The sequence below is a fragment of the Poecilia reticulata genome, linkage group LG22, assembly GCF_000633615.1.
Source record: "Poecilia reticulata strain Guanapo linkage group LG22, Guppy_female_1.0+MT, whole genome shotgun sequence".
NCBI lineage: Eukaryota > Metazoa > Chordata > Actinopteri > Cyprinodontiformes > Poeciliidae > Poecilia > Poecilia reticulata.
In genome coordinates, this window is record NC_024352.1 from 12078128 (window position 1) to 12097998 (window position 19871).

The 19871-nt window shown below is 39.7% G+C and overlaps 2 protein-coding genes across 3 annotated transcripts in view; one reads left to right on the plus strand and one right to left on the minus strand.

Moving 5' to 3' along the window:
* The window catches only part of LOC103458575 (uncharacterized protein KIAA1522 homolog), a 33416-nt gene extending 18767 nt beyond the window's left edge, over positions 1–14649 (plus strand). The window contains exons 1-7 of one of the 2 annotated variants that reach the window (XM_008399490.2): positions 6970–7279; positions 8114–8257; positions 8355–8398; positions 8487–8622; positions 9397–9507; positions 9587–13621; positions 13852–14649. In XM_008399490.2, coding sequence (XP_008397712.1) covers positions 7210–7279; positions 8114–8257; positions 8355–8398; positions 8487–8622; positions 9397–9507; positions 9587–13621; positions 13852–13913 — 4602 coding nt within the window. In that variant the 5' untranslated portion in view covers positions 6970–7209 and the 3' untranslated portion in view covers positions 13914–14649. Of the gene's footprint in view, positions 1–6969; positions 7280–8113; positions 8258–8354; positions 8399–8486; positions 8623–9396; positions 9508–9586; positions 13622–13851 lie in introns of those variants that run through there. The other variant, XM_008399489.1, reaches the window with a different exon arrangement.
* A 955-nt stretch (positions 14650–15604) lies between these two features.
* Positions 15605–19811, minus strand: LOC103458576 (zona pellucida sperm-binding protein 3). The gene is made up of 8 exons (XM_008399491.2): positions 19094–19811; positions 18901–19013; positions 18715–18821; positions 17735–17909; positions 17543–17657; positions 17373–17452; positions 16663–16748; positions 15605–16271 (listed from the first exon to the last, which is right to left on the minus strand). The coding sequence occupies exons 1-8, from the start codon at positions 19553–19555 to the stop codon at positions 15691–15693; spliced, it is 1719 nt and encodes a 572-aa protein (XP_008397713.1). The 5' UTR covers positions 19556–19811; the 3' UTR covers positions 15605–15690.
* Positions 19812–19871: the final 60 nt, after the last annotated feature.

Genomic DNA, 19871 nt, shown 5'->3' on the forward strand with positions numbered 1-19871 from the left:
CAACTCTTGAATTATCTTAGATCGAAGTTCACATAAGGCCCACTAGGCTGCTTTTAAGGCTAAATTTTACACAGAAGTTTTTGGAGGAAATTACAGATTGTGTTTGCAGATATGAGAAAAAGCATGGAGAAAGGAACCATGACTGGGAGACACAAGTTACAGATTCCATCTTTATCTTTGAAAAGGTTTGTGCCTGCAATATATTAGGAAAAAGCTATTTATTACCCGTTTTCTCTCTTACGTAGGAAAGACTTGAACAGAAAATGAATACCATAGTTGATGCAACTAGGCTAAATTCATATAGCCTTGTGTTTTTATGATCATGGATAGTATTTGGATCTGGTTTTGCTTTCATACAACTTTTTTGTTCTAATTTAAATGATCAAACAAATGAGGTGTGTTGTACCATCTCATGATAAGATCTGCAAGCTGCAGCCCAGTGTACTTCCTGCTTTTGAAAGCTGATGTATTTCCATACATCACTTATTAGGAAAGTAAAGAGAAAGTATTATCTTATCAAGTCATTGATCTTTTATGCCATATGTATTAAGAAGGAATGCATTTAATAGTTACAGGATGATGGCTTTTGAGGACTGGACTCGTACTTTAAATGGTTTGGTCGTTTTGTAGTTGGTTATGTTTTTTATTTTTTACCTTCGCAGATGTTCATACAAGAGAAATTTCCCCAAAGGTTTGTCTGACTGGGAAAGCTGGCAGGTGCAAAACTGTTCAGTTCACTTCAGTTCAGTTTCCAATATGGCTGCCACACAATAACATCCATCCATCCATCCATCCATCCATTTTCTTGCACCCTTGTCCCTTAGTGGGGTCAGGAGGGTTACACAATAACATAAATATGGCAAATGTTGAAGGAATAAACTCTGTATTAGCACTTCTGTTGTATTTCATCTGATTAAATCAGAGGGGCACATTGTGCTGTAGAAACTGTTTATCAGGATTCTCCTGGAATGTTTAAAATCCTAAGAAATAAAATGACATCCTCCTGTCTTATTTAACACCACAAGATGCTAGATGGCACACAAACAGTTGCATCATCTTTATAATTAGCAGCAGACTCTCTTTAGTCTGAACTTGACCTTTTTCAAAATGCTAAAAAACATGACACCTGGAGCTTATCCAATCAGAGAAACTGAAGCAATAGCTAAAACTTTTTGTTTGGTTATGCTCAGTTTGGTTGTGCCCTCAGATCTGAACTTTACCTTTTGAGACAGACGTAGTGAAACATCCCAATGATTTCTGTTAAGCGTCATATTTTATGAATAGAAATTTTTTCATAACGCACTGCGCTCCAAACAAATTCTGTCTTTAGTTAAAACTTCTTGTCAGGTTTCAACAAATGTTTGAAACTCCATGAAGTGGAAGGCTTTTCCTTTTAAAGCTGTTAGATCCTGATCAGTTATAACATCACTTGGATTTGCTGCTGCAGCTCCATGAGACTTTATGTGTGGATTTTGCATGAAAACTTGCTGAAATAGAATTGTTCAATTTGCTGAAATGCCTGCACTGCAGAGACAAAACATGCAACAGCAGAAGGCACCTGTGTTGTTCCACATGGCACAAAAACAAAGAAGAGCAGGAGAACAGGTTTGAGAAAACTGTCTTGAGATAGTTTCGCTCTCTCCGTTTCTTGGCGGGAAGCGATCAACTGCCTCTTTCATTAACTGTTGCTTCGAGGGAAATTATTCCCTGAAATAGTTCCTGAAATAGCTCTTTGACTACTTTTTATTTTTAAAACAAAAATACTATTTTAAAGCCTATATATTTTATAAATAACTTTTTTCCATGCATTGACACAGTAATATTTAATAACTGAGACGGAAACAGGCAAAAGACAACACTAAAAAAACAGAATGATGTGGAAAAAAAGGTTTGGCTTTGATTATCTGTTACCTAAACAGTTGCGCAACAGCTTCACAACAACTGGGTTTTCAGACCGTTTCATAGGATTTTCTAACAATAGCTGAAGAGCCACCACACCCACATGTGAGATGCAGTCATATTTAGGTCACTTTTAATAATGAGGATTGCTAAAAGTTGGAGCTATTCATCTAAACTTCCACTAAACGTGCCAGCAGGGTTTTGTTGCATCATGTTCCCTTTACTCTTTGTTGGATTAGTGCTTGGTTTCATTATTAATGAAACCAGCTAAAAGCAACAGGGATCATTTATGAAATGAAAACATTGTTTTATTGTCAAGATATGCAGATATGTGACTGTGGTGTTACTCCAGCTGCACAGGTTATTGTCAGAGAAGGGAAAACGTTTGCCATCACACTTCTTCGTGGACGCTGATAAGTATGTGCCTTGTTTTGTAAATTTATCAAGCCACCATTCTTGAAATGTGTGGTTTGGTTATTCAATTTCAGAACAACAGACTTCTGATAGTCTTGTTGAAGATAATTTTGTTTATTTTACTTCACCAGTTTAGCAACGCTCAAGTCAGTGTTTGATATCATTGCAGTTTTCCAATGACATTTTTCTTCGGTACAAATGGCTTCAAGAGGCACAAATGCCTGAAAAACTTTGAAATATTTGATTTTACATAACATAAAGCAATTTTAAATGTATGGTTTGACTTTTTCTTTGCCACTTCTCAAAATGAGAAACCAAAAAATCCTGTCTTTCAAGAAAGGCAGATACTCAGTTGATCTTAGTAATTTAGGAAATGGCTACAAGAAAACAAGTTTTTTGTCTAAAGTTGCTCTTATCAGTCTGAGAAATGGCTAAATCAATACAATGGCCAAACAGGCTTAGCAATGATTGACCAAAGTTCAAGAACTTACAAAGGTCCTCAACACTCATTGGTAAAAACTGTGACAAATGTTTCAATGGGAGATTATACATCTCCCATAAATAAACTATTTTCTGATGGTTTTTTTTTTTGTCATTTTGTATTTACTTTAAGGTAAATACAGAGTGTATTATATGGAAGATTACATATGGAAAGCAACATTATGTCAAACCGGAGCATAAAAAACATAAGACGTTTTGGGCCATACCGTTATTTTTGTTTATTTGGGTGTTTTCAGAGCAGGTCTGAAGTTCAAAATATACAGAATTGGTCCAAAAATGCTGGTTTCATATCTAAAATAGAAGTTATAGTAGGCTATAGCTTCTTTTAAGAATCTGCATTGACACCCAAACCTAAAAAGCATTAAAAATTGCAGTTGGATCAGCTTTATATAAATTCTTTCAAAATCACCTTCGGTAACCATCTATAAAGAGTTTTTATTACTTTTTCCGACAGGTTTTCAACTCTTCAATGCATTTATTGTATGAGTTTGGACAGCCATTGCCTGGCTGGCAGAGATAAAAACCCCTTGAGGTGGTAATTTGAGTATAACTTATAACTATGTTTTATTGTTAGAGCCTTTTGGCAAACAAATCTGTCATTAAATGGGCACCAGCAGGTCTGAATATCTTCTGTTCTGCTCACCATTTTCAAATATGATTTAATTGATTTTCAGGACCTTTCGGATTTTATTTTAAAGTTAGGAATAAGTTTTCACCTCCTTGCTATGAGGTTTCAGATGGAGTGGCCCGAGAAGAGAACACGTCCAAATGGTTTCATTTGGACGTGTTCAAATGACGTGTTATTTTGAGAGGAATTCGATACATGCTGGCTTCCCGGGAAATCAATTGTGTCATCTGACGCTGATCATGGAGTGTGACTGTATACGCCACACGATGCAGGTATATCTGTTACCTGGATCCATGTTCTTCTCACAACACTCGTGATGTTTTCCAACTGGGACTTTTAAAATTTGATTTAATAAAAACCATGAAAGGAGTTGATAGAGAAGGCCAAGGTTTGACATCCGCGCATTAGCACGCCTGTCTACCAAAGTTTGATTTCATATGCGGTACGCCTTCTGTCCTTTCCCACAGTGATCACATAGCCTTTAGTTAAGTTTGCACTGATTATTGAGGCTTAAACACCTGGCAGATGTCACCCTCAGAGCTGCAAAGAAGATCTCCGCATGGTTGTCTTCCTGATTTTGCAAAACAAGGTAAAAGGGCAAGTTAGGGCAGAGACCGGAGGTGTGTGTATGTGTGAGACTTTGCTTCATTCCCACATCAATACCAGTTTGTCTGCGGCAAGGCAAACTGAAAACTTGTGATTCGGTCTGTTGAGAAGCTGATTGGCGGAATTTAGCTGTTGTTCCAGGACTTTGAGATGGGCCATCCCTCTCCTGAGTCCCCCGCACTGCTGGCAGAAGACTGGTGTGTTGTAGAACCGGAAGGAACAGTAAGAGTTTCTTCTGTTGTAACGTACTGCCATCAAAGCTTTTGGTTCCATCTTGAAAATTCATCTAATCTTAAAGAATCACTGTTGCATATCTGAATATCTTTTTAATTTATTTTTAAGAGAACTTTAGCTATTCTATTTTGAAAATATGAAATACATTTATCTTTAGCTCTCTTTACTCTGATACCCCTAAGTAAAATCCAGTGGAGCTGATTCCCTTCAGAATTCACCTCATTGGTAAATAGAGCTCACCTGCATGTAATTTAATCTCAGTGTGAATACAACCATTCCTTCAGGGTTTTTAAGGATTGTAGAGCATAGAAAAATAACATGAAGAACAAGGAATATACCAGACAGGTGAGGTGTAAAATTGCTATGAACATCTGGCAGCGCACTGCGGCTGGAAAATCAAAAGATTAGTGCAATCGCAAACCTCCAGAGACATGGGCACCTAGATTGACCAGCCAGGCAAAGAGAGAAATATTAGAAAATTAGTCAAGAGGTTTATTGTAACTCTAGATGGAGTGCAGAGATCCACAGCTCAGGTTGTAGAGTGCTTGTTAAAAGTCCTATTTAAATTTTCCTAAGTCTTGTTGGAGACACGGCAAACAATTGTCGTTTGAGCCAAAAAGGAACTTTCTGAGCTACATGCAAAAAATATAAAACTACTTCACATCACCATGGACGGACCATCCATATTGTGAGGTGGCAACACAATGTTGTGGGGATGCTTTCCTATAAGGAACAGGCAGTCAGGTTAGAGTTAATGGAGCTAAATACAGGTTAATGCTGGATGAAACTTGTTGGAGGTTGCAAAAGACCTCCAACAAGTTTCATCTTCCAGTAGAACAACATCTCTAAACGTGCAGCCGGAACTATAGGAAATTGTTTAGGTCCACTCATATTCATGTGTTAGAAAGCCCATTACAGATTTTCAACATCTGGCCACCTCTCTTTGTAAAAATTTCTTGCCCAGAAAAATTATTTGCCAGCTAGTTTAATAAAAACATGATGGTTCCCATTATGCTCATTTGAATCTCATTTTATTTAATTTCAAGTAGTTCTGCATTTTCAGTTTTAGTTCACTCTTTTTTATTACGGTGTCATTATGCCCTGATTCCCTCATTTCACCACATTCAACACACGTTCTTATCCCTTAGTGTTTCTTGGATCACAATAAAAAAAAGGTTTAAGCAGATGTTTGGTTATTTTGTTGTGATCTCATTTGAATTTATTTACTTATTTCCATGCCAAATAAATCCGAACTAAGCTGCTTTTAGCTCCTGGTTTCCAAACCTGACTGGAATAGTCACACAGTCAAAACGATCAGAATGAATATCCAAGTCTGAGATGTAAACACGAGTTTATTGAGTTCATAAATAATCAGCAGCAGGATTCTCACAATCCAGCAGTGACAGATGGTGTCATTAATATAGACAAGATTACAGAGTGACGGACGAGTGACAATGTGGGGCTTGTGTTGATGAGCAGGCCTGCCCCACCCATCACTACAGGCATCTCTAGTTCTGTGTCTTGTCATGGTAACTAGATAGGGATTTTCCTAGACTCACTTAGCTTTGTACATGCTGAGCAGCTCTGTTTACACATGTGGACAGAAGGCTTTTCAGCAGCCAGTCCTGTTAAACTAGAGCTATGTTTTTCTTGTCTTAAAGTACCGGTACCACTCGTCCACTTCTTTGCGAAGTGCTTTTGTCTGACTCATTTGTTAGGATCACAACCATGGGAATGTTTTCCATTTGCTCAGATGTCAAACATTCATCCATGTCATGCCTGTTCAGCACACCAGGAAGTGAAAAAGCTTCTCACTCAATGTAAAATTTACAGAGGGCAAATTAACAGAATTAGGAGGGTGCCATCACAACACCTGAACGGCTTCTGGAGATTTTGGAGCCTCTCCAAATTGTGAAAGCTAAAAGTCAAATTAAAAACTAACACACTGTTGTTTTTCATGTGTTTGAGTGTTTCTCTGGAGCTGCAGGCTTCTGTTGAAAACATGGTTTTAAGCTTACTTCGCTTGACTGATTTCAGTTCACTTACTCCATCTTGTGGCAAAACAGCAAAGTTTACGTGAATTCAAAGGAAGTAAAGAAGTTCAAAGTTCTGTTAAGAGTGTAGTCAGGAAATGTTGATTTTTAGTATCTCTTAAACTAATTTAAGAGACTAATTCTAAAAGTTGGTCAACATATATATGAATAAATGTGTACAAAATAAAGTATTTTAAACATTTATTTATAGTAATTTTATGGTTTATAGGTACATAAACTTCTAATTATTGTTTGTTACAATTATGTTTTAACATTGATTATTCATTAGTTGTAAGCCATAATAACTACTAGATGCAAAAGCATATTCAGCATCTATTGATCACATAATATGTAAATTTCACTATTTGTACTGCGCCAATGAAAGAAATAGACATTTTCTCTTAATATTCAAATGTACAGAGTTGACCTGTAGTTTTACATTTGTAAATGAAAGATGCAACACAGAGCAACCTCGATGCCCCTCTACCTTTTAAGCCTTGGCAACTCCTGTGTTTCTCTTTCTGATATTGTTTATGAGGTCAACATCAGCAGCATCTGCTTCCTGGCTGACCAATCGGGGTGAGGTGATGAGGAACAACAATGAGATTCGGAGAATCTGTTTAAGTGTGAATGGAGGGATGTTATGTCAGGAATTAGGCGAAAGAGGATTAGTGTCTGGACTCTGTTGTCTATTGGCTGTCCAGCCGCTCTCCTATTGGACCTTCACTGATGACATCAATGTCATCAAAAACAAGCCTGACTGTTTTTGAGGTGCTCCTTCATCTGTTGATCAAAAGTCTGTTTATTGAGAGTATATCTTTGCCTTTCCAAACAATTTTTGTGTATTTTACTCTAAACTTTTGGATCACTTTTTATCTGAAATAAGAAGTAGCAATGGTGGTACTTTCAACTAATAACTTTAGCTTATATTTTAAGTGCTTTCCATCTGTTTTGAAGAATAAAGGTAAGTGAAAACAGCCTTATTTACTTGTTGAAATAGTCTGATATTTGAATAGGGTTAGGGTTAACACTAATGTTATAGGTTGACATTTAACATCTTTTTCAAGAAACAAAAAACTGTTTTTAAAATTGTACCCAAGAAATTAAAAGGAATTTAAATTAAGCCTACCTGTAAAAAACTAAACAGTTTTATTTTCTGCATCTCAGAAGTCACTGTAATGCTGTTACAGAAAGAGAAAGTGAAAACTGGCAGCAACCATTGAGCTAATTCCAGTCTAATTAAAGAAGTAGAAAGGCTAAATGCAGAGCAGTTCTCACTATTGCATAAAGGTCTTGTGATAAGTTGATGATCTGAGTCTTTAATGTTTTGAAGTACAAGATCAAAGTAAATTTGATTCTTTTTGTTATTGCTTACTTTGATATATTTGGGATTAGTCTACATACACTAGAATTATGGATCACCTATTTCTAATGGATCACAATGGGGTTACAGTGTTGGTAAAAATCAAATAGTCCACACAACCATAAGAATCAAATAAGTCCATAAATAATATGTAAGAAAGTGGAATGGTACAGGGAATAAGTATTGAGTATATATAATGAAGTTAGTTCATTTATCTAGCAAACCATTGGTTTGCAATGGCACCCTCAAATGGTCATGTTTTTACACATGTAGGCTAAATTGAAGTCCTACCTATTATTTACACTCCCATGTATTTGTGTGCATCTCATTTCTTACTGTTCTGGTCTCTCTGTTTTGTTGGTGTTTTGTCAAAAGAAGCTTCAAATTAATGTGAGCTAATCCGGTTTTCCTTTTTTTTCTTTTCTTCCCTCCAAGCTGTCCCAAAGCAAAATGATGATGACAAGACTCCAGCTCCCCCACAGTTCCAGGAGAATGTCTTTATCGAGAGCAGCAGGTCCAAGTACGTGGAGGACCTCCACACCGAGGCCCTCGAGGGGCTGAAAATGATGCAGGAAGAAGGTATGCTGATGTGATTAATTTGAAAGGAAGGGATGTTGTTACTTGTATGAATTTGCAGCGAGTCTGAACATACGTTTTATTAATTTCTTTTTGCCAGAAAACGGTAATGGAGTGGAGTATCAAGACAATGAAAGCACAGTTGTAAGTTTGGCACGCAATTTTATGTACAAATAAATGAAATGTTTTTGTTATCTGTTTAAATATATTTTTACATTTCATTTTATCCTAGTCGACTGTGACGGTCCAAACAGATGGGGAAAGTGCAGGGTTTGTGACAGACAGCACCATTCCTGACACATCCTCGGTTATCTCGAGACAGTCATCGATGTCCGCAAGATCGTCCCGCTCTGGACTCACCAGGCAAGGTAATGAGATATAAACAGTGTTCATCTCCTTGTTATCATACCATAGGTTTCACAGTTGGATTTGTTTACTTTTACCCTATTTTTCTTTCCTTTTCGACATTTATTTTCATATAAACTTTTACCAAAGTTTAAAAATACTCTAAATTGCCATAGCATAGCACAATAAATTTGGTTATATGACTCAACTTGACAATATCTTCCACTAAAGATGCTCAGAGGTTTCATTCTATCAGGGATTAGAATTATTTGTTATATTTCATTAGACTCTGTGGATCCAGCTTTAAAATCAGGTCTGCTAACCTGATTTTAAGTAAAGTATGATATAAAATTTTAAGAGAATACAAAATTGAATTAACTTGTAAGAGAAATTTGAGCATTTGAATGGTTATTTATCCCAGTCATTCATCAAACAACTTAAACTAGGAGAAAAAAAAACACTGTTCTGCAATGTAAGTACATTGAATTGGGGGAAATTGAATAGGTTGGGATGAAATGTGCATCTAAGTTGGCAAAGGGAATAAATGACTCGGTACCAATTTTATTATCTAACCAATTTCAACCCACATTGCAAGAATCAGTTGTTTCATCATAAATTCAACTTGTTTAAGTACAGTAAAAGCTATTTAAAAAATAATTGTAATTATTGTAGTCTGATTTATCGCATTCCTACCTGACTCATGCATACGTAGGAAATGTAACTTATTGTACCTTATTCTGAGAAGTTAAAAGCATCTGTTTTATATTTCATTTTCCTGCTTTCCTGTGCTTTTTCAGCATCAACATTCAGACCACTGAACTCTGGTAAAAAGTCAGAAAAAAGCAAAGCACGAAAACGTCACCGGAGGACTGTTGCAGGGATTCCACGACATGTTCAGAAAGAGCTTGGTATGCAGCTAATTTTTTTTAAGAACATAACATTTTCTGTCGCTTGCCTGTAAACTTTTTCTTTTTTTTATTCCATCAGGCTTGGATAGAGTGGGATGGACAGTAACTCAACGGCTGGATGAAGAACAACTTTTCAACGGAGATACAGTTAACAGCCCTTTGACTGGGCCAGAATCACCAGAAATACTTGGTTCCAGCCCTCAAGCCTCAAACATCATCCATCCACTTAGCAAAGAGAAGGTGGCACAGCTGAATGCTGCCCATGCTGCTCATGCAGATGACCTGGCCCTGCTGCACCGTTTCCCTCGTCTTTATGAAGATGAGCGGAGACCTCGGTCTGTGGCTGTGCCGTGGATGACTACTGCATCCAGTCTCCAACAAAAGCCCCCTAGCCCAGTCATGACCATGTCACCTCAGGCTGCATACATGTCTAAAATAATTCCCAATGCTGTGTTACCACCCTCCATTGATGTAGTGGAAATCAGCCGCAGTCGAAGTCGCAGTAGTGTCCGCACGGTCAGCAAGAGCAGCCTGATGGTGTCCAGCCCAGCTCCCTCCCGCGCTTCGTCTAGAGCTTCTTCATCCAGAACCACTTCCTCCAATATCACCTCTGTCTCCCGCTACAATGGTCCTATTCTGTCTGACACTTCCTGTTGCAGCAGTTCAGATTCTTCAGACACCTTGGTGTCTGATTCTTCAACCATCTCCAGCAGCAGCACGCAAAAAATGCCTCACAATGTAGATATGTCTGCTAAACATTATAAGGTCAATAGCAATTCTTCTAATGGCACCTTCAACACTAAGGTCCTAAGCAAGGGAGAGCAGAAAGATGGGCAATTTGTGCGTAGCCTCTCTGTCATTAAGTCCAAACGAGCTCCTCCTCCTCCAAGTCGCTCCTATTCCCTTCACAGCAAAGTGAAACGGCGATCACAGGATCTGGTAGAGCTTCCAATAGAACCGTCAGTCTCTAACAAGGAAAAGGAAAACCATAAACCTGGATCATCCCCATTGCCCTCATGTGTAGACAGCCCTGGTTATCATGGAGACACCAGCTCTCTAGACGACTCTACAGGTTCCACATTATTCGCTTTAAAGAAATCTCAGCTACCAGCACCAAAGACGGAGGATTTGAAAAAGGCTGCAGCAACAGATTGCAAGGACGCTTCAGAAGAAAAGCAGGAACAGTTTCAAGAGAACAAGCACACTAGATTATTGTCTCCATCCAGTGGTTACTCCAGCCAAGATGGAACATCCCCGCAACAGCCTCCCAGCACATCTCCAAAGCACAAAAAGGGGTTCCTTACAAAGCTTCAAAAGTTATTCTCTGGGCCGAACTCTTCTAGTTTGGCTCCAGCCATCTCAACCCAGATGGGGATTACTGAACCTAAACATGACACAGTGAGTGTCAGCACCTCAGTTCAGACCCTGAGAGAACTCTTCAACATCCCTCCCCCACCCAAAGTCCATGCCCCACCGCCGCCTCCCCCTGAGGTATGGGCTCACAGTAAACGTTCATTTGAGTTACTCCTGGGACCTCCAGCTCCTGACAACCCTATTGCCATCATAAAGAAGAATCCAAAGGACAGGAGACAACAGAGACAGTCTCCCTCCGTGTCTAGAGAAGGATCTGTAAAGAGCTTTGCAGTAGAAAGAAAATACAAGAACACGGCGATAACGACAGAGCCTATAAATGAATCGCTAGAGGCAAAGAAAGTTCAAGAAAGTGGGATTTTAAGTGCAGAAATTCACAAAGAGAAGATTGAAAGATTATCTCAGAATGGAGATTTGAAAGGTAACGTTAAGGAAGAGAAAGAGAGAGTATGTGACATTTTAAATGGGATGTTAGTGAAGGATATAGAAAAGTGTGAAAGGAAAGGTCAGAAAACGTCCAGTCAAGCTGCAGGGAATATTTCTTCATCGGTGAGTGGTCCTCTACAACTCGGCGCCATACAGACCAGTGAGGCTTCCAGATCTCTACAAGTTGTTTCACCTGAATCATCCTGGCCTCCCCCTCCTCCACCAATGGCTCAAGCTGGCGTCAACGGAGCAGATGGGCTAGATTTTCCACTTCCACCACCCCCATTCTTCAGTGAGGAGGGAATGATTTCACCTGTTCAGGTGACACCAAACAGGAACAGCTATGTTTGCAAATCATCACCTGGAGCTGTGCTTAGTAGACAAGATGTGAAAGGAGATTGTGTTGAGGTGCCTCCATCGCCAGGTATCCCTCCACCCCCACCCTATACTGCTCCCCTTCCACCAACCACTGAGACTGAAAAGGGCTCTGTCCCACCAAAAGAGTCTTCAGTATCTGCTTCACCAGTTAAAGAAGTCCATCTTCCAACAGCTGTAGAGGTTTCTAAAGACTTTACTCTTCAACATACCCAGGAAACATCTTACTCCACTGAACAGGCAGGTCCTCTGAGAAAGTATGTTGCACCTCAGAGTATTCCACCCCTACCAACACAGCTCCAATCTTCAGAGCAGAGGATGGATTCTCCAGACAAGAGCGCCCCACCAAAACCTGAAACTAAAGATTTACCAAACAGTATTTTAATCCCTCATCAGAGTATTCCTCCCCCTCCTTCTATAGAGCCTCTGCTCAAGTCTTCAACTGATCCTTCAGGAACTGACGAGGCACCAATTTTACCACCATCTGAGTTCAGAAATGCTTCTTCACTAAAAGAGGAAGAAGAAATTGCTTCTACTCAACCTATTAATATTCCGTTGCCTCCACCTTTGCCAGCACAGATTCCTGCGAACAGTAACCATAAATATGGTCCTGTGAGCATAGAAAACCAACACCAAACGACAGCTTGTGCATTTGATGTACACAGAGAACAGTCGAATCTCATCACCCCTTCCCTCTTGAAAATGGTCAAGCTTCGGTCTGTTGAAAACAGTCTGGAACCCCTTGAAACTCAAGAGCAGGCCTCTTCTAAAGGTGTCCTTAAGCACCCCTCTTCTACTATAACATCATCACTTATGCAGATGGTCAAACTTCGGTCTGTGAACAGCAGCCCTGAACCCACTGAAACTTCCACAGGCATAGAAGAGGAACCAACACCGTCTTTTCTCCAAAAGGTAAAGCTTCGGTCAATCAACAACAGCCCCGAACCAGCTGAGGTTGCCAAGGAATCAGGCGAGGCATCAGTGTCCAGTGACACCCAATCATCTCAGCAGGTGGTCAAGCTTCAGTCTATTAACAGCAGCCCTGGACCCCATGAAGTTGCCAAAGATGAAAGTGAGGCATCGGTGTCTGATGCCACCTCATCCTCTCTGCAGACAGTCATGCTTCAGGTTGTTAACAACAGCCCTGAACCCCATGAAGCCACCAAGGATGCAAGCGAATCATCAGTATCCGATGCTACACCATCTTCTCTGCAGACGGACAAACTGCAGGCTATTAACAACAGCCCTGAACCCACTGAAGAGGTCAAGGATGCAACCAAGGTGTCTGTAAAGAACAGTCCTGAACCCCTTGAAGCTAAAGAGCAACCAAAGCCCGAGACCCCAATGAACCAACAGCTCCCTGACAAAGAGCTCCCAACCTCATCTTCCAGTAGTGAGGCTCCTCAGAAGCCCATCAGAAAATCTCTGATCATGTCCCATCCCACTTCAACATCTCCACCTGCCACCATCACCTCACTACCAACTGTGTCTCAGTCTGTTGTAGTTTCAACTGCAGCTTCACCTACAGTTGTCTCTCCAATGAGGAAGTCTCCTCCTGCCACAACCTCTTCTGGCTCCATGAACCTGCAAGAGGCCATCCGCCTCAGGACAGCTGCCAGATCGAACCAGGGTCCTTCTTCTCGGCTCTCACCTTTGTCCCCTCTAGACTACCATAAATCGCCGTCAAGTACTGCAAGCTTCATCTTCTCCAAAAGCAACAAGAAGGCAGTGATTGAGACGAAGCAAAAGCAAGAAGAGAAGGAAAATGTGCAAAACAACGTGGAAGATTCCACTAAGGTGACGAGTGAAGGAGAGTCGAAGATGGTAGGGAGAGTGCCACCACCTGTAGCAAAAAAACCGAAAGCAAAGGGTAAAGAGGCTGAGACCAGTGACGCTGTGGAGCAAACTGCAGGACAGGAAACACAGCTAGATGGTCTCAAAGGTAAGAGCAATTTGAACAAAGAGATTAACTTGTTTTATTGATATATGCCTGAAGGAATAAATGCTTTGAAAAATGTTTTATTTTTTGTTTAACATTATTTAACTTAACCATTTTTGTCATGCCCAGAGCTGCGTTGCTTTAACAGCCGTCATTCAAATCAGCGTCATTGCTACAGTCCCACCCATTTTACGTGCTACAAATCTAATTGTATCTGTCCTTTTCATCTGCAGATACCACAGAGGAAATAAACGGGACAGCAGGTACTGTTCAGAGCGGGACATCATCAGCATGAATGCAAAGCTTGAAGGAGACCTTGGAAGGACTAAATAACACTGACTTCTTTTTAATGCAACTGTTTGACAAACAAATGGATTTGAATTGATATGGTTCTTATTTTCAGAATTTATGCATTTAGAAAGTTGTTTGAGTTTCATGTTAATGGTGTGGGTCTTAATTTTCATTAATTAATTTTGCATTTTAGAGAAAGCAAGTAATGTATATTTTTCTTGCCAGAGGGACTTTTGTTCATGGTACTTAAGACGTCGAGGGAATATGCTGCCCTCTAGTGTCAACAAGTGATTGCACCACTTAAAATATGTCCTGCTGAATCAAAGCTTCAGTCTTTGCTTGTATCAATGGGATCTTTGGGAACTGATTTGTTTATATAACATTTTTGTCTATTTAACATATCTAATAATTATGGATGTGTTCCACAGAGTTCTGTATATTTTCCAAAAGAGTTTCCACACCAATTATATGTTTAAAAAACTATATTAAGTTATTTCTGTCTTTTCATTGGACTTCCCTAGAGAGGATTTCACTCAATGCAAAGTACATTGTTTAAATTTGCAGTCATTTGTCAAATCAAAAAGTCTTTATGAAGCCCATTTCATGCTGCTTTTCGTTACTGACGGTGGGAAGTGTTGCTTTCCACTCACAGTTCCAACTTATTTTTGTTCAAACTGGTTTTGGAGGCTGAAATGGAGGATATAATCATTTATAATGAAAATTAAACACTTAAACACCGAAACAAATTGTGTGATTTTAATTTCTGTATCATGAGTGCTGTGAAAAACTATTCCGTCTTATAGATTTTCTGCATTTCACATAATTAAATATTTTAACAAAGTTGACCTGATTAAGGTGGGTCCACCCACCCAATCTAACCAGGCTCCATGTAAAAAATACATCGGCTCTCCAAACCTAACTAGTTGTACCACTCTTGATCGTAACCATTTGTCACATGTACAATGAGTCTTTTGCAAAACTATGGAGGAATTGTTTTTCAACCACATAAGGTATAAGGCAAAGTATGTTTGTTTTCTGAATTGCTGTTTTGGATGATCTTGGTCATTTGGCAAAAGTCAGAGGAGTTCTTGTTTTTGGTCTGCAGTATTTTTATTTTACTAGTTGCTCTCCTATAGATGTCATTTTTAAAGTGTCTTAATTATAACCACCAACCTGAAACGAAGCAAATGGAGCATGCAGTACTTGGATGTTCTGGGATCCACTCTTGCAGTATTTTTGGTAAGAAAACCACTACTGGAGGTTAACTACACTTCCATGTTTTCAGTATTTGAAAAATAGCTCCAACTTAGAAATCTCATGTTCTGAATTTAAGAGAATGAGTCGATGGATTATAGTTAATTGGTCCCAATTATAAAATAAGTTTGATATGAAACATGTAAAAACAAAAAAACTACAAGTCCATAAGGGGGTAAATACTTTTCTACAGTACTGCTTAAACTTTTTTTATTTTAATTAAGTCCAAATTTTTGTTCAGGTATTGCAAAAATCTAATGCACATTTGGTTAAGCAAATGTTCATAGGGATGGGCAGACTTTGCCATTAAAAATGTTAAGGTGGCACAACAGAAGAAATGGTGAACTATTTCTCCAGAGTTTGTACTGAATATTTTTCCCTTATTTTTAAATAGATTAACTCAGTAAAGATCGAGTTTAAACTCAAGTTATCACAAGACACTTCAGTCAATGGATTTCTGTCATTTATTGTGCACAAGCAAGTCAAAAATCAGATCAATCCTCAAGCAGATAGGTCATCTGCTTTGTTTATGTCCATGTGAAATACCATGTTTCCTCCTGCTCCTCCATCTCACCGTCTTCATTCCTTCCTTGCACCATCCTCTTGTTCTCATCCCCTCTACATGCATGTTTCTTCGTTTTTCCTTCCTCCGAGTTGGGGGGCTTCAGCTTCCCTTCATGGACGACATCAGTAAACGTCTCCTTCAAGTGCACCCTCGGAAGAAGCAGATCTTTCACCTCAGTGATTTCATCTTCACTTGCTTCTTCATATCTTGATTCACCTTCCCCAAACTCATTTAAATCTGATAATTTAGGTTCACTCCACTTGTGCTCCAAGACCCCCTTACTGTCAGCCAACTCCTCCAATTCTGGTTCCAACGTTTCTCCACGGATGGTTTCACTTTCTTCAAGCCATTTATCATTTGTCTTCTCATGCTTTTCATCAGCTGCATCCTCCCAAAGTTTTTGATTGTCATTTAGGTCTTTGTAATGTAGTTTGCCTTCATCTTCTCTTCCCCCGTTGTCTGCAGATGGGATTATTTCTTGGTACCAATTCTCAGATGTGTGTGGCTGATCAGAGATCAGTAATGGTCTACTGACAGCAAAACCTTTGGAACAAAAGACCAGAAGTGCTTGGTTCACTAAAAATCTAAAGCATGAAATAAGACGTATACATAATATTGCATTCACTGATGATTTAATAGATTTTAAATAATAGCTGGTTGACTTAAGATCAAGGGGTTTTGTTAACAGCAGGCTTAGATTGTGGTATGATAGTCAATAGCCATGTTTGAAAATGAATTAAAATTTCTATTGGAATTTTGAGACTCTTTCCTCCCCCAACAATCCAGTGAAAAGTTACATTTGACATGTCAATCAATATTAATTACATTTTAAAGCATGAGTTATGTGTAACACAGAGGAATGAGTGCAGGAAGATATTCATTGAAGAGTACAAGCGCCCTATAAAGCTGAGCAGAAATGGATGGACTGACAAACCTTCCAATGCCCTCCGTGGTTTAGAGGTCACACATGTTGAATCACAGCACTCGCATATTGAATCCTCACCAGTAAGTGCTCGCCATCTGTAAGAGAAAATTTACAGCTTAGAAACAATACAGTATTTTCCGCACTATAAGGTGCGCCGGATTATAAGGCGCAGCTTCAATGAATGGCCTATTTTAAAACTTTTTTCATATATAAGGCGCACCGCATTATAAAGCGCATAGAATAGAGGCTGGAGTTACGTTATGCATCCACTAGATGGAGCTGCACAACAGGGATTGTCAAAACAGTCCGACTCCGGTTGGTGAGGAGAGCATTCCGCGACTGGGCCGGGGCGTGGCCGGATGATGGTCACCCTTCTCCGTTCGCGCACAGCATGTTCGTGGAGAACGTGGTGCTAAATGACCCGATTTTAGACGGTTGGTAGGTAGATAGGTCAGTCAAACTTTATTAACAAACCAGCGTTCTGACAACTATCCCAGCGTGCACCATGCAATTCTTCTACGGCGAAAATGAAGTCAGCGGCTGCTTACTGTAGTTGCTAGACCTGTTGTGGCTCAATATTGGTCCATATATAAGGCGCACCGGATTATAAGGCGCACTGTCGGCTTTTGAGGAAATTGAAGATTTTTAGCTTATAGTGCGGAAAATACCGTAAACGGATAAATAGATACGCCTCTATTTTTAAAGAAATCATTGCTCACCTGCCATCTTGGTAGGTGCAGGATTTCTGAGCAGGCCCCGGTTCCCCTGATGTGACAAACAACTTGCAAAAGATGCTGACCTAAAGAGGACAATAAATTACTCTCATCAGTTGCATATTTAAAAAAAAATAAAATAAAAAATCTTTAGCACCATTATTTGCCATCTTCACCTTAGTGTCAGGGTCGGCTGTAAACTGAAATGTCCTCAAGGAGAACCTCAGGGTCTTGTCAGTCCGAGAAACAAACTGTGAGGATCCAGGTTCATGCTTGCTGTCCAGCATACACCTGTGAATTCAAAAGAAAAACATTTACATATATGCAAACAACCAAACACCTAAATTACCATTTTCCTGAATACATACCCAAAGTTGTCTATTAAGGTGTATTTAAGGGAGGATTTGGAGCCACTAGAAGGTGCTGCATAGCAGCTGTTGGAGTACAACTTTAATCCAGCAGGTAGATGAGGTGCAGAGACTTGGATATTAACAGTTTGTCCCAGCAGGTACACCTGAGACTTGGCTGGTGTTCTCCATGAACCTGAGCCATTTAGAAAGACAGTTATAAAAATAGTATTCAGAATTTATTGAAAACAATTCACTTAGGCCTTTAATGTAGGAACTATGACCTAGCAAGATTTCCAATTCTTGGGGTTGATGCTGTATGTACTTTTGAAAATATTTTATACATGTAAACCTCAAGTGTTCTTTTTTATTTTTTTTTAACCGTTTCGTTATGGGAGTGTTGTGGACTTTACAATTCTGGTTGATTGGCATTTGTCCATCAAACAATCACAGACACCCTTCAAAATGTGGATAAGTCACAAAAGCCCAGCCAGTTGTTCCTATAGTGCCTTATTCAAGCATGTGAATTGAAAATTTGAAAAAAAAAAAAAAAAAAAAAGATTTCTAAAGCAACAGGGATAATTGTGAAGCAAAGTTTAAGAATTTGGGTTAGATTCACAAGTCAAATTGACTTCAAGACAATTTGACTTGGACAAAATGACTGGGACTAAAACTGTCCCAGTCATTATGTTAAGCCACTTAACCAGAGAAATCACCAACACCATCTTAACTACACTATTTAGAAAAAGTCCTAAAAGCCCAGAGTCTGGAGGCCAAGTGAGAAGACTAGGTCCAAATTGCTTGAGGTTCAGTGCAAGTTTTCCCACAGTGAACCATGTCAAGTGAAATACTGAAATACCTCACCTTGTGAAAAGAATAAGCCAGAGTTTGTAACAAATGACAAAAAATAACTAAAAATTTTAATAACATTCAAATTGATTGAGCCGTTCACTATGAATGTAGGGCTTCATAGGAAAACTGTTCAAAAATAATAATTTTACCGTCCATTAAATTGATCTGGAACTCCACAGGACGTCCTTTCAGTTTTTTGCGCAGAACAAGAGTTTGCCATGTGGGCTGCACCGCCAATTGGTAGACTGCATGGTCTCTGAAGGACAAGGAAGATGGAAGTCGTTTGCACTTTCAAACTCACTGTATGCCTTAAAATGAAGAGAAGCAAATCTAACCTCTGATAATGACATTCAATGTTGACATCGATTTGGTGCGCTCTGCTCAAAAACCGTTTTGGAGACGGTTTATAGTGGAGCACGTATTTGTAGACCAGATAGTCGTCCGGCAGCTGTGCGTAAGACAGTTAAAAATGGCTCTTCAACCTAAAATAAAAAAATAAAAAAATGCCGCACATGGCTACATGCTCACCTCCCGCACTCCATCGCACGCAGTCAGGGGATACGTGAAGAGTAGGTCACCGTGCGGCCTGGAGATGCCGTTGCTCCGACAGTCCCTGCCCAGCGTCAGCTCCTGCGCCTCTGCGCCCAGACCATAGAAAGCTGGTTTGACCCGCACCACAAAGTCCGAAGGGGAGCAGGTGACAGAGACGTCCGGTGCGTACGCCGAGTCCGCCTTTATCCAAGCCTCTGGCTCCCCAGGAAACAGAGACGGGGTCACCAGCGTGTAGGAATGAACCGACCTGAGCTGAGACAGAGGAGGCGTGAGTCTGGAAATCCTCTGGATGGCCCCGCTGTCCTCTGTGGTAGACGGTTTAATGACTTTAGACACTTTTCTAAATAAAGATTTGGGCGAGTCCGCTGAACAGCAGATACAGCCAAGTGATAACACACAAATAAACAAAATAATAAAAAGATGCCACTTTGTTTTCATCGCAGCAGACCGCTTGTTTCTGCCTTCCTTCCACCGTCAAGCCGCGCGTTAAAAAGCTCCTGTCGCGGCTGCAAATAATTATGAGAGATTAAGCTTCGTGTTGCTCAAAAAGAAAAAAAATGTGATTCTATCTTCTCATCTTATTTATTTTTCACTTTTCAGCATCATCTTAATAGACCCAGATGAACTATCTTAATTTATCTCCAGCATCAGATCACAATAGAAAGATTGTTTCTCGACACACAGGTCCACATTGTGAAAAGCATCGGAGACGAAGTTCTCCGTCCGCCTCCATTTTTAATGGGTTTCAGTGATT